Source organism: Rattus norvegicus, chromosome 18, assembly GCF_036323735.1.
Source record: "Rattus norvegicus strain BN/NHsdMcwi chromosome 18, GRCr8, whole genome shotgun sequence".
Classification (NCBI taxonomy): domain Eukaryota; kingdom Metazoa; phylum Chordata; class Mammalia; order Rodentia; family Muridae; genus Rattus; species Rattus norvegicus.
Genome location: NC_086036.1, coordinates 1,795,864 through 1,811,675, shown reverse-complemented (window position 1 = coordinate 1,811,675; position 15,812 = coordinate 1,795,864). Strand labels below are relative to the sequence as shown.

At 38.6% G+C, this 15,812-nt stretch overlaps 1 protein-coding gene across 7 annotated transcripts in view; it reads right to left on the bottom strand.

Annotated features, from left to right (window-relative positions):
• Positions 1-15,812, bottom strand: part of Greb1l (GREB1 like retinoic acid receptor coactivator) — a 236,824-nt gene that overhangs the window by 90,616 nt on the left and 130,396 nt on the right. For all 7 annotated transcript variants that reach the window (XM_039097272.2, XM_039097267.2, XM_039097268.2 and 4 more), the window contains 3 exons: positions 10,995-11,171; positions 6,804-6,980; positions 4,568-4,690 (listed from right to left, as the gene is read on the bottom strand). In XM_039097272.2, coding sequence (XP_038953200.1) covers positions 4,568-4,690; positions 6,804-6,980; positions 10,995-11,171 — 477 coding nt within the window. The remainder of the gene's footprint in view (positions 1-4,567; positions 4,691-6,803; positions 6,981-10,994; positions 11,172-15,812) is intronic.

Here is a 15,812-nt window from a genome sequence, read left to right as displayed (position 1 = left end):
GCCAAATCAATCATACAACATAATTACAGAATTGTTTTATGGATAAATGGTCCATAGAGACAAAATTGAGCCCACAAAGTCATATGCTAGCCTTTTTGACAGAATTTTTGTCAAAGTCATTCTATTATTGGTTTTGGCAGGCCTTAAGTGGCTTGTCTTTGGCCTAGAGGTAGATAAAAACATTATCTTCACACTAATAAAATAATATTATCCCAGGGTTAATATATATTTTCAGGTACTGGGATAAATAGAAAAGCAAAGTGAGAAATTTGGAGATTTGGGCTAAGAGGCCCTTGAATGTTGTAAGCAGAATACTGTGAGTGGCTATATTGGGAGCTCAGAGATCAGACATTGAAATGTGGACAGTAGAGACTGTCTTGATAATGTTTAAGATTGAAAGAAGGATTCTATTGGACATTACTAAAGGCCACGAGTGCTACATTCTGGCAAAGGATTTGTCTACATTTTCTGCGTGTTTCAAAACTGTGAGAGGTTGAATTCCAAGGTTGACAGACTACTCAATTTGGCAAGAGAATTTCAAGACAGATTAGCATTCAGATTGTAACATATTTGTTACTGGCGTATTTTAGTTACACTTAATGAGAATTAAGAACAAAAAGCAGAGAAGAGTTTTTAAAAAGCATTTAGTCTGGACAGAAAAGGAACAAACTGAAAGTTATAGATAAGAAAGGTCCGCATGTTTTTATGTGTGTGAGTATGTATGTATGTGTGTGTGTGTGTGTGTTTGAGAGTATGTGTGTATGTGTGTGTACATGTGTATGAGTGTGTATATTTGTGAGAGTATATATGTGAGTATATATAAATGAGTGTGTGTATGAATGTGAATGTATGTACATTCACATATATCACTATATATATATGTGAGTGTGTGTATGTATATGTGTGAATGTATGTATATGTGTGTGTGTGCATGGGAGAGTGAGAGAGTGTATGTATGTGTGTGAGTGTTTTAAAAGAAGATTAGTGTCATTAAAGAGAAACCAAACATCTAATACTATAGGGAAGGCACTTTAAGTGCATCTCAGGAGTCAGCCAGATCCTACCATCACAGGTTCCAAAGGGTAGAATTATAAATTCACTTGAAAGACTCACTTGGGAAGAAATTGTTTCCAGCATACCCTGCTCCCAGAGGCTTTCCCAGGGAAGTGTTTTTCTAGGTCTCTTGCCCAGGGACCCAGAGACTGTACCACCATAACCATACTTCAAGGGGGTCCAGAGAGCTACTTTTTAAGCTAATGGCAACTTTGTCGTCCATATAGTCCTGTTTTGGGGAGAGTCATTGAGAATGCAAGGGTTCCTGGGGTCACAGTAATTTCTAAGATTCCAGAGAAACGCCTGTGGGTCTAGGCAGTGGGCAGCAGGTTTGGATCCTCTGCCAGAAGCCTCTGAGATTATGTTATATAAAACTATGAGGGTAAAAATCCATGGCTGCAATAGAGACTTGAGGATATCAGAGAGCAAACAAAGAATATCTGCTAAGAAAAGCAACAAGTGGACCCAATCATGAGAGAAGCCATATGGTTTGCAAACACCAAGGCCATAGGGCAGGGTTGCATAAACCTGCTGGTGTTTCTATGATGACATGGAGCTGCAGGATTTACTGTTTGCCTTACTGTGTCTCAGTCTTTTTTGGGGGAGGGGGGACGTTTCTCCTTTCTTTTCTTCCCTTTTGGAATAGGAATGTTCTCTCTGTGTCACTGAATGTTTAAAGTATGTAATTTATTTTTATTTTAGAGGGGCCCATGGGCAATTATCTTGAATCACAGCAGGGACTTTGTAATTGTCTACACATTCCTATTGCTGTGATGTTTAACCATAAGAGGTCAAGCAATCAGAATGAACCCTTAAAAGCCATAAACTAAAATAAACTTTTTCTATCTTAAATAAAATGGTCTGGAGCAACTGGAAAGCTACATATAAAAAGACCAACTTAGAATCTCACCTTATACCATACACAAAAATTAACTAAAAATGGCTCCTTGGCTTAACTCCAAGAGTTTTAACAACAAAATATTTAGAAGAAACTTAAAAATTTCAAGACTTTGGGTTAGAAAATATTTATCTGTTCTTGAATTCTTGTCCCGATTAAATAATGTGTGTATCTGTGGGAGACAGATGTATATAACGTAGGTAACTGAAGACACAGCTACTTCGATGGTAAAATAATCCATTGGGATTGGTGACTGGAATCTAAATAACCAGTGACACAAAATGTTGTATGAAAATATGCAGGGGTGAGTAGTGCAAATTAGAACAGCCAAGGCTTGTGGGTAATAAATGAATCATTGCCTCCAATGCTGCACAATGTGTATTCACATTTCAGGCTAAGAAACCTTGTCTACCAGTAGTCCAGTTCACCTATAGATGGGTGAATCTTAACGTATCATAAAAACAACTTATACCTAATGTTTATCATGACACCATAATGCTAACATGGAATTCTTACAGCCTGTCATATTCAGTCTGTGTCTAACTATACACATAAATGGATCGCTATGAAAGTCTTCCAATGACACCTTATAGAAGAGTTTTTCTTCTAGTAAACTATCTGAGTTGCACATAAATCTGCTAACAATGAATTTTGGGTCAAGTTATCTCTTACCTTCCACCCAGGAATACTGAAATAACCTTTGGCCACTTGTGTTTACTGTGAGTCAGTCAGTGACCTTCTCTCTCTCCCTTGCTTATGTCTCCTCAGGGCACTGGGGGATCCTTGGCTAAAGTCCAAATCTTTGCAAAAGACTGATTTCTTCTTTCAGAACAACAACAAAGAATTGTTTTCAAAACATATTTCCTGGTATGATTAATTAATATATTAGTGCTTATGACATTTTAGTATTTTCAGGGGACAACTTGTTATTTATACATCTAGCCTGCCTTGTAGAAAAGCTAGCATGGTTTATTGTTTTTAATCCCTTCTATGCGTGGTTTTAAATTATGGGGGTTGTTAGTCAAGTACTGGAACCCTGCCTCATGATGCCTGATAAGGTTCTTAGAATGTAATGAACACTTGATATGCACTTATTGGAATGAAGTAAGTGTTAATTTTTAACACTATAGCTTTAATTTTTCATATTATTATCTCCAAGGTCTAAGGGAAAATAAAATTACCATAAAATCACTAAAATAATATTCTAGGAAGCCATGTAGGCATGTTGCTGATGTAATGAAGGCTGGTCTTTCAATGCCAAGAGCCAAATACCAACTTTTTTCTTTCTTAAATAGCTAGTGACATGACATTCATTTATTTTAGAAACAGTCTGCTGTCTTAGGTAAAAGGCTCTATCTAAATATCCTAACAGTTTAAAAGTTGCTCAGGATCAGGAACATTGTTTTTCAGGTTCAGTCAGATTTTGCTGACTATGGGCACACAGTAAATATGTCCTACTGAAATTGGCCTTGTTATACTTGTATTTCTGCTGACATACTCTAATACTTTCACCTTGTAAATAGTTTACCAGACCAGGAGAGGCTCACATGAAAGTTGAAAGTAGCATGGTGCATTGCTAGTTTTTTGGTTTTTTTTTTTTTTTAACTCTGTGGTGAAGCAGACAATGGCTAGCACATATGAACTCTCAAGGTACAAAGAAAGGAACTGAGAGATAATTCATGTACTCAGTTACAGCACCTTTCTTACTGCCTAAGATCCAGTGATGTTACTCCTCAGTAATTTTCTCAAATAACCAATAGCTCATCAACCTTCAGCATGGGCCACTTTGTTCTGCCTGAAGTCTTACCCTGACCTCAGGTTCTGACTAGTGCCATATAATATATGAGTTTTTAGAAAGCTCTCCTTGTAGCCACTTAACAATTGAATCAGTCACCCATTCTGCTGTCCAGATTTGATAATATACTAGAGTTTTCAAGCACTAAGATTTTTATCTAGTTATTTGTAACCGAGCTCCTGTCTTGTAGCATTATGACAGATCCTGGGTCCATCCACTGTGGTTGTACCCAATCTATCCTGGAGCCTATTTTACACCAGCTAGCGTGCTATTCTCTCCAGTTATCTCAGGGTTTCTGTTGTTTCTGTTTTTTTTTTCTTTTTCCTTTTAGAAACCTTGTTTCCTTGGTGTCCTTGATCCCCTCTGTCTCTTGTACTCTTTGTATCTCCTCTTCCATGATGTTCCCTGAACTCTGAGGGGATGGATGAGAGTCATCTTAGGGGTTAAACACAGCTATTCCCTAGGATTCTACTCTAGTGAGTGTGTCCTGTGTCCCCAGTATGTGTTACCCCAGAGTTGTGGTATTTGATTTCTACATACTCCATATCCAAAGCCCGATGTCCCATCCTACATTTAACCTCGACTTTCTTCCACCTGTCAGTTTTCTCCATTCTCTGTCTAATACTGGCAAGACCACTGAGACTCAAGTCCTGGTTCTCCAAAGACTTACCATCTCAACACTGGCTTCTAATTCCATTAGTAGGTCAAATTGTATCCTAATAATACTCAATGAGTATTATATTTGAAAACATCTCACTCAAGCCAGCTAAGTAAGCTGAAAGATGCTTCATTAAGTACAATAACATAAAACTATTTCATACCTGTCTGAGTGAAGCCTGCTTTGTATCCATTAGCTGTTCCATTTTCTGGAGCCACACTTGATGATACTGAAGAAATTGGCTTAGTGGAGTGGCAAAGAGCAGAGGATTGTCGGCTTCTACATTCTAGAAGGAATTAAAAAGGGCTATGAAGAAGCTGGTTTTTATTTTAACAGGCTATCGGGACACAATTCACAAGATCACTGAAACAAGGTTTTACTTCTTGAACGGTAGCGACTGTCCTAATTGCTATCTCCAACAGCCTGTCCAGACTAGGCCAGGTGTTATGCTTAAGGCAAAGAAATCACAATTTTATGGCCCTCAGATTAGTTCCCACACAAAAAATGCCATAACCAACATAGTTTGGATAGTTTTATGGGTAAGATAGACGGTACAATGTCAATAATTTATAAAAAACATTGTTTTTTAAATACCAGGTAACTTGTTGTTCATAATTTATTTAAATGTGTCATAGTAACTTTGAATCCATGTAGCCTGCTTTCATATGTTCACTCGATCTTAATGAATATTCAAACATAAAAACTGTATAGATAGAAGAGACAAATTAGAAGGAAATTGTTATTATTAGTTCTTACTAAAGGAAGTAGGTAAGTGATATTCAAAATGATTATTGATAATACAGTGGTGAGTTTTGCATTGAGTATCTGATACTACTGAGGTTTTGGTATGACTTTAATGTACTGTATACTGACTCAGTGAATGCTGTGACACTCAGTCTTCAAGTTCCAACTAAATTATACAAGTACTAGTCTCACAAAGTAGCATGTGAAATAGGAATGTGTGGTTGTAACAGGGTTACAAGGGTTCTAGGGAAAGTTTCCTTGGTAACGAGGCACACACAAGGACTGAAAGCAGTTTTCTGAAGCAGCCCATGCTGCATTCTGAAAACAGTGACTGTATTTTGGCATAAAGTTTAACTTCATCTTATGCATATTATGGGCATAGACACATATTGATATTATGTGGTATTATATAAATAAGTATACAATTTGTTCCAAAATAAAATCTGCTATAAATATGAGGCCACTTTATAAAGTGGCCAAGTGAGGTGGCTCAGAGGGTAAAAGTGCTTATCACCAAACCTGACATAGAAGCTCAACCCCTGGTACCCAGATAGTGAAGGGAGACAACAGATTCCCACAGGTTGTCCTCTGGCTTCCACATGTGCTGTGGTAGCGTGAGGATGCATGCACACACACACACACACACACACACACATCAATAAATCATTAATCAAGTAATATGAAAATGCTATTCTTCACTAGGAACATGAACTCCTTGTGCACAAAGAAGTCAATCATATTTATGCAAATAAAACAAAAGCTAAAAGAAAAAGTCAGAGAGACAATGCTTGAGTTTTTAAACTTTGTTAAAGAGATTTTACTCTTTAACTACAATTTATGGTATTCAAGAAGACTTTCTAGAGGACAATTCTTTAGACTTTGCCAGGATAAAGAGCTATGAGTGATATTCTTAAGATTCAGTGCTTACAAGATTTAAGCTCTGATGACAAAGGCTTGGGACATGCAACAGCCACCTCAAATGCAGCCAAGAGTAATTATGGTGCAGGACCCAGAGACAAATGTGCTATTGTCATTCGGATTTATTCAGCTACCCCATAGTCAGTAGGCAAGAACAATAAAGACAACTATTCTATGGAGAAAAAGTCTCAGCATCAAAGAAACTACATTAGGATAGTAGCTAAAACTGTGGCGATGCCTGGGAAGCACATGGCGATGGGACTTTGTAGAGATTAGCTACCTAAATTGTTGCTAATTCCAAAGAAACAAAACTGTCAACTCAATCATGTATTTCCCAAGGAGTCTAGAAGACTGAATTGCTATTTGGGTATGTTTTGGTAAAATAAAAATAGAAAAACATAGACTGGCAAGAACTACTAACAAACTGAAATAAAGCACAGAGAACATTTTGCACTCTGGTTCTAAGTGAAAGATAGCCAGGAGGTCCTTTGCCAGCCCCAGAGCCGCAAACTTTCTCTGGAGACAGATCTGGAGTCCTGCACTTTCCTGCCTCTCAGGTGCTTCACTTAATTATAACGAGGGGCAAGTCAAACTACCTCCCAGAGGGCTTTGCATTTTTGAGCAGGGTTCTGAACTTGAGCTATTTATGTATTCCACACCTGTACTCTGAACCCTGTAAGGGTCACTTATTACCATCACAGAATCTCCCTCCCCTCCCCCTCTTGGTATTTGATTACCTTTCCAGCAGATGAGAGGTCCCTTTGATAGCACGCCCTGGGAGGTTCTGACTAGGTAGTACTTTAAGTGCTTCTGCTTCTTTGGCTGGGTGGTGAGCTTCAAGTTAATGTGGTTGGAAAATTCCGTGAAATATCGAAATCCTCTTTCTCCACAACCAATACAATTTCCAGAAAACCCTGAAATGGGAAAAGATAATGTTACTAGTAGCCTTGTAAGTTGATACATCACTTCTAGATGTGAAAAGTATAAAAATATTCATAGTCTATTGAACCAACAATATCCTAACTTTTAGGAAATACTTCAGAAGGGAAAGAAAAGCAGAGGAAGGTTTTTAGTGGAGTCTCTTGACCTCCAACTTTCCCCTTTGATTCTAAATTCTTCAGATAAAATTACCAATGCTTGTAAGCTGGTACTCTATATTAAAATATTCAGGAAATTTAAGGTTGCTCCATGAAGTTCACAGTCAAGTTATAATAATTTGCAGAGTCATTTTTATAACAGTAAAGATTGGGAATACATTCAACACCATTCTAACAGGACAATGGCTAAGAAAACAGATTGGGAACTATCAGGTTACAGAATTTAGATAGTTTATAAAGACAGGAAAATTGGGTGGGGGCTGAGGAGTGGAGCTCAGTGACAAAACACCTGTCTAGCTGAGTAAAGCCTGGAGATAGAGCTCCAGCATTGGGAGAGAAAGGAAAAGGGAGAGAGGGAGGGGGACAGGGAGGAAGGAGTGGGGTGGGGGAGGGGAAGGAAAAAGAAAATGAAGATAAAGAATTTTTGTCCTAAAGCCCTCATGTTTGCGTGCCGTATGCTCCTTTCTTAAGATCCTGCTGCGGAGAGAATAATTGGATGAATGGCAAAGAATGTATGCTGCAATAGATGCATCTTTACGAAGCTGTCTTTTCGGATATGAATAAACAATAATAAAACCTCGAATTTCAAATATCACGGTTTTATTTTTCATTATTTAAAAACTATTTAATCCTTAAATCCTTGCAGTTTGTTACTCTAACAAAGCTCTTGTTTTAACAAGTCGGTGGGTCCCACTCTTGGTTCTCTGCTCACCACAGCAGCTTGTCCCACAGACCTATAGACTAGGAGTGTATGATAAGTGTCTGACCTAATATGAGACACCTAGAATCTCTCTTTTAGAATTTTATGTAGACAGAACTAGACCCTAGATTTGTAAAGGTTTGTAAAATTGGAATCCAGTTGTGGTTCATCTCAAGCACACATGATTCTGGTTTTGGAGCGAATATGCTGAGAGCTGTGACCAGGCAGCTGAGAGCAGCCAGGAGGGGCAGCATGGACAGAGCTGTGCGGTGCTGATCTACTCCAGACACTCCTGTTCCTAGGAGAGCTAGACACAGGCTCTGTGAACTTCCCATTTTTCTTCATTCACCCTCTCTTTACTCACCTGAGCTTCTTAGTCTTTTATATTGAGTGTATGAACAATCCTTTGGACTAATTAAGCAAAGTAAGACTCTCAATGGCCTGGTTGGAGCAGAGGTGAAGGAGGAAATGGCTGGGAGGATGAGAAGCCATGCACTGCTTTAGGAAAAGTCAGCCATTAGCCCCTTTAACACACAAAAGAAGGGATGACCAGGAAGACAGTGAGTCCTTTCTCAGATCTGATGATTATATTAGAGAATATTTGCTCATTTCTCAATTTATTTAATCTATAGGCCAATAACAATAAATAAAAATCATTGACTGTCTAGTTCACCAAGTACCTATAGTCACCCACCCATCTGCCCATCTGCCCATCTATCCATCCATCTTTCCATCCATCCATCCATCCATCCATCCATCCATCCATCCATCCATCTCTCCACCTAGCTTTCTATTCATATAACCAACAGACACATAATCTGACAGTGCTTTCTATATGAGTATTCCCTACTTATAAAGAACCCTAGATGGATTATGAGACATTTTTCAGGGCTTGTCAGAGCTTTACCTCATACGCTCTGATAGAAGAGATTATAATGCTTTTAAAATGCTAAATGTTTCCCAAATTGTTCTATATCACCAATGGGTCTTAAGTAAATGAATGAAAAGACTGTCCCTTATAGTTTCTGAGTCTCCAGGTCATAGCTTAGCTTAGTTTTTAATTACATAGTAAGAAATGAATAAATGAATGATTGGATCTTCTCTGCTAATTTGCTATAACAAGGAAGCTTTACCATTAGATTTCTGTATTAAGCTATATGCTTAATTTCACTTAAAGAATAGTGAATGCATTTTTTTTTTATTGCTCAGTACTAGGGATAAAATCTAGGTCTCTATTAGCCCAGGGTGAACTTTTGATCCTTCTGCTTTTCTGTCTGGCGTTGGAGTTATAGACATGTGCATTTGTGCCCAGTACGTATTTTTGACACCTTTGAAATGTGAAAATGACCAATATATCTTAGCCAACAGATGGTTCTGGACTATAATTTAAGATGCTCACATACAATTCTAGCCCTTGGGGCAGAATCAGGTGGAACTCCTGTCTACATAATGAGCTCCAAGTCACAGGGCCACACAGTCAGATCTTGTCAAGAAAGAAAAAAAATGGGGGGGGGTTGTTGATGAAGGGAAGGGAACCTCTATAGCATGTTATAGGACAGTTTCTGATTCAAGATTTTCAAGGCTTTCTGATCTTGTATAATTTGGGTGGCTGCATCAAACCAAAGCAAAAATCATCTCACAATCAATACAGTAGTTAAGTTCTTTTTCCTCTTCTGATATCTGTACTTTTAAGATATGATTCCATGTTAATGAAAGGCATTCTGAGAAGTAAAACTTCTACATAAACACAGCAACAAGCAAATAGCAAAACTCATATAACTACTTGTCTTTGTATTACAAAATAAATAAAACCAAGCTAGGTTGGTGGCACATGCCTTCAGTCCCAGCACCGTGGAGAGGGCAGGTGGATCTTGAATTTGAGGCCAGCCTAGTCTATCTAGCTTTCTAGGCCATCCAGGGCTACATGGTAAGATCTTGTCTGTCTTAGGGTTTCTATGGCTGCAATGAAATACTGTAACCCAAAGCAAGTTGGAGAGGAAAGAGTTTATTTGGCTTGTTTCCACATCATAGTCTATCGTAGCAGGAGCTCGAGCAGGGCGGGAACCTGGAGACAGGAGCTAATGCAGAAGTCATGGAAGGATGCTGCTTCCTGGCTTGCTTGTCATGGCTTGTTAGCCTGTTTTCTTATAGAACTTAGGGCAACCAGCTCACGGATGGAGCCACCCACAACGGGCTTGCCCTCCTTCCCCCATCAATCACTACTTAAGAAAATACCCTACCCTTCCCAGTTATTTCAGGTGAATTGATATTAAATGTAAAATGAGAAACATCTGTTAGCTTTCTTGTTGCTGTGATAGACTGAGGACAGAAACAGCCTAAGAGAGGAAGGGTTTATTCTTGCTTAAGACTCAAGGGACACAGCTCATCATGACAAGGAAGTGAGAAAGAGGTTGGACCAGCTCCCAGCTGGAGCAGCAGCAGTGTGAAGCTGCCTGTTATATTGTAGTAGTCCTCCAACTAGGTCCTACTTCCTAAAGGTTCCCCAACCCTTAAGAACAGTGCTACCCAGAGGGAACCAAGAGTTCAAACCGAAGAGCCTATGGATGGTATATATATCTATATCTCTATATATCTCACTATGATTATTGTGCCCCTCACTAATGCCCCTCCTGATGGGAACATTTTACATTCAACTAATCATACTTATAAAGTATTAGGTAGTATTGAAAATTTATGATACCTTACAAAGTAAATAATTCACAAACAAATAATTGGGAATTGTCATTAGGTTTATATCAGTGACTATGGAGAGTCAACTTCACTTTATTTAATAAGATACAAAAAGTTTTTACATGGTTAAGGATGAAGCAGAGCACATTTAATGAAATGTGCTAAGCAAATACTCTTAGACCTAAAAATATTAATTTTGATAAATCACATGCTCCTTTTTAATGTTCTCAAAAAAGTTATACGTGTCTAGTTTTGACAATAAAAAGTAAAATATATTTAAATTTATGAGAGAAAAATATTTCCTGTTTGAAACTAAACCATTTACACTCCAATAATTCAGTGACATACATGTACACATAAAAGATTCTCAGATAAGTTTTAATAAACATAGATTTCAACTCTTTCCTTTAGAAGGAGTTTCATAGGCATTAAACACTCACCTAAAAGTGCATTTTTCCCATGGTCATCTGGTAGAAATCGCTTGTCCACAGCACAAACTAGGATGTGTTCAGGAAGATTAGGAGACTTGGCCCCCACCAGCAGAAATCCAGCTGGGATGTCAATTTGTTCCGTACACAGGGATACTAAACGCAAATCCTTTCCAGCCTGACAAAACCCTAAACAGTAAGAAGAAAACACCAGAATACTTAGGGAAGGTTGAATACTTAGGGAAGGTTTTGCATGCATGAAGGATGTAAGTTATTCAGTTTATGAACATTTTTTTGAGCTAATAGACACATGGAAAACTGTGAAAAATATCTGCTTCCTGTACTGTCCTTCGGTAGCAGGGTTAAAGGGCTTGAGAGTTGGGAATTAACAATACTGCTGCTGATGGCAGATACATATGTCTAAGGAGTACTACCACCAGGTAGGCACAGTCCTCTCATCAGCTTTAGGAATAGATTATCTCCTTGCTAGAGATAGAGAAACTGAGTCCAGGAATGTCTTCAAGGTTATATAATGAGTCCAGTAAAGTGTAGGGATAAGGACATGGAAGTTTGTTAAATAAGAAAAGTGAAGAACACACTGTTCAGTCTGGCAAAAGACAAGCTAAGAACTAAGTATGGTGGTACGTGGCTATGGTCCACTTAGGGGTAGCTATCAAATTACAAGTTACAAGGAGCTGGAAAGAAGGTTTGGTGATTAAATTGCCTGTTGCTTTTGCAGAGGACCTGAGTTCATTTCTCAGCACCCACATGAACAAGATCACAGCCACCTATGAGTCAAGCACCAGGGGACATATATAGACTATATACAATTTAAATAAACCTTAAGTTTTAAAAATTACAGAATTCTAAACTTGGAAGTACCTGAAAGTGTTGAAAGGAGTCTCAAGATTTCTCATCAAAGAGATTACTCATTGGCAGTAAACCTAGAAAACAATTCCCCTAAGGAGTGGCATCCTCACTCTAAGTATGGTTTGCTTCAAAGAGTGGGATATAAACTACCTTGCTAAGCAGCATGGGTTAACCATTGATGAGAAGTTTATGACTGGATATTAATTGAAGTGCATCTCTGAGAGGTACCTTTGTCACTGAGACCTTAGCAATGAATCTGCACTGGAAGGAGACAGCAACCACAGCCTTACCAATTTACAAAACTACTGAAAGGTTTTGAGGGCATTACAGTTATAAAACCTTAAGGTTGGCACTGGAGCGATGGCTCAGAGGTCAAGAGTACTTACTGCTCTTGTAGAGGAGTACAATTTGGATCCCAGCATCCATGCTGGGTGGCTTACAACTGTCTTTAATGCTTCAGGGGATCCAATGTCCTTCCTTTTCTGGCTTTATGTGCACGTATCAACAGACATACACACATTTAAAAATATAATGAATCTTCTTAAAAAAGAACTAACCTTAAGGTCACCCAGTACAGTGTGGCTTAAGAGGTGGCTTTCATAGGTGCGGGAATTAAAAACAACATCTTAAGACACTCTGGAGTTACATATGAAGTTTATTTTGAAATTACTACTACTACTACTACTACTACTACTACTACTACTACTATTACTCCTACATGTGTGTATGTGTGTGATATGGGCCTTACATGTGCCATAGCATGCATTGGAAGCTAGAGAACAACTTTGTGCAGTTTCTTCCGTCCTAACCACCTTCATATGGATTCTGGGAATCAAGCTCTGGCCATCAAGGCTTCCATAGCAAGCACTTTTACCCTATGAGCTATCTCACCATCCTACTAATTCTCTGTGAGTGAAATTTAAATTTTATCATCTCCTAAAAACCAACTGTTTATCATAATTCCCTACTGTAAAACAGAAGACGGCCTTTCATCCAACACCTACCGCGAGTGAAACTGGTCACATGAGTGCATAGCTCGCCGAGACAATGCCAGTATCATTGTGTAGTCTTCACTTTTTATACAATTTCCCATTCTTTTCAGCTATATTGATACATGTTTAATTCATATGGGTAATAGGCTGCTGGTTAAAGTTGGGAAGCTCAGATAAACAGGAAAAAGTAATTTTACTAATGCACCCAAATATAATCATTGGGTATGCAGAGTCATTGAATTTATCTCCCTGCCTCATTCAGAATCTGTCCTCAATAAGGAGTCACTGGCAGCTGGCAGCATGTGTGGGAAGCACTAGCTGGATTTAGTGAGTTTTCACACCACAAAAACCAACAACAACAAACCGACATGAAGGTTGGAGTGGACCCATTGGGGAAATTTGAGAGAATGGATAAATTGTATCTCATTGCATACATATATGAAATTCTCAAGAATAAATAAAGCTATTATTTTTAAATTATGTTAGAAATGGGAATGTACTTTAGTATAGAGTGCAACTAACATGTTCAAGGCCTTAGATCAGTTCCTAGTAACACACAGACATACCACATACATGCAACACACACATATACACATACACAAAATCAGTAAGATTATATAAAATGCATTAATATAGGTTTAGACACCAAAAAATTCATGTTTGTTTTGTTTTGAGACAGAATCTCTCACTGCGTAGTTCTAGCTGGCTTACAACTCGCTATGTAAATCAGGCTGGCCTTGAACTCATAGAAATCCACCAGTCTCTTCCTCTCAAGCACCGGGAATTAATGTTATAAAGATAAATAAAATTAGTTATTACAATCCAACCTAAATTTTATCACATAGAGTAAAAATATAAAATTGTGGAAATAAATCTTTATATCCCTTTAGCCCCAAATATATAAATCCCCATCTGAGTTGTTAGGTGTAGACTTGGGGATGTACAATTCAGTGAGCCCCTTTGCCTAGTTTGCTTGGGATCTACAGTCACACCTGGGGTTGGGGGAGGGAAAGTAGTTTTGAGTGTTTTTAAAATGCTGAAAACATTTAAATCCATTTGTCTCTCCTAAACCAAGGAAAAATCTATTTTTGAATTTTCAACAAACATACTCTTTTTTTATATATCGAATTTAAAGTTAATTAGACTACAACTATTGAATCATAAACTGTAGACAGATGTTGTATAGCACAGATATAAAAGAATATGTTAATATATTGGTCAATTTAGAATAGGTACTTTCTAGTTAAAATTTTTAGGGGGCCAGAAAGGTGGCTCGGTGGTAAAGAACACTGTTTTTTTTCTGAGATTCTGAGTTCAATTACCGTATCCCACATAGTGGCTCACAACCACCTTTTTGATTTGATCCCCAATTATGGCATGCAGGACTATTTGTATATGACAGAGTACTCATGTACATAAAACATTTTTATCATATGCCATGCAATGACAGGATTATATCAAAAAGCTCAATGAGTTTAAAGTGTCTACATTACTAAAAGAGATCTGTGACTCAGAAGATTGAGGACACTATCTATTCTAACTTCTTCAATACATACATGAGAGAAGAGTGCAGGAAGGTTGTGCTTAGGCCAAATAACCAGAAACCAACCAAGAGGATCCCACAACCCAGATCTCTAATTCCTTCCTGCCAAGATGCTCCTTCAACTTGTACACCTCTTGCTGGCCGTAAAGGTGCATGCCTGAAGTTCTAAAACGTTGGCTACTAAGACAGCAAGACCTTGAATCCAAGACTAGCCTGGTATAGATTCATGTGTTCAAATGCTTGCTCCACAGGGAGTGGCACTATTAGGAGGTGTGGCCTTGTTAGAGGAAGTGTGTCACTGTGCTCTAGCTTCATCCAGGGTGGAACACACATCTTCTGCTGCCTGAGGATCGAGATGTAGAATTCTTCCAGCATCATGCCTGCCTAATGCTGCCATGCTTCCCGCCATGATGATAATGAAGTCAAACTGTAAGCCAGGCCTAAGTGAATGTTTTCCTTCATGAGTTGTCTGGGTCATGGTATATTTTCACAGCAATAAAATGTTAACTCACACACACACACACACACACACACACACACACACACATTCCACATACACACCACATACACATGCACACCACACACACACACACACACACACACACACACACACACACACACACGACAGAGAGGGAGAGACAGAGAGGCAGACACACATACATGTAAATAAAAAGTAAATAGATCTCAAAATGACAACGGAATAAATAAGTGTTCTGACTTGTGCCTAATGCTTTCCCTGACTCCAGTGTGGCATAGGACACTGCACTATAAACTCTTCCTTGCTTGTTACTGTCAGTTCTGTCACCTGTTCTCACTGTGCCCCATTTAGGCTGAATTCTGTGGAGCATTTAATGTACCATCTTGTCAACCATCTCATATTCACTGATGAATTCTTAAAATTCAAGGTTTTAACTCTGAGTGGGCATATACCTATCATGCCAGCTACTCAGAAGGCTGAGGATTTTGAGACCAAGAGTTTGTCAGTCTGCAAAGTTTTTACAAACCACAAGAATGATCTATGTTTAGACTATAACATTTTTTCCCCTTTCCCTCTCTTCCTCCTCTCCACCCCAACCCCTACCCCATTTTATACCAAAGGACCATGTCAGGCATTTTCTTCAGTTTTGATGCCCATCTTATATTTTGAAGTAGGGTCCCTCAGAACACCCTGAGTTTACCAATTGGATAGACTGTCAGCGACTCCCAGAGGTCCCATTCTGTACCCATTCTACTCTGCTAGGACTACAGAGATGTGCACCTAACAAAAGCTGCCTTTTTCAAATGTGGGTGCTCAGGGTTTGAACTTGGGTCTCCATGCATACAGCTGGCACTCTACTGATTGGACCACTGCCCCAGTCCAAAGAGTGATACTTCTGATGAGCTTTCTCAAGTAAGGCACTGTGGCAAAGAGGGTCAGGGGCTCTC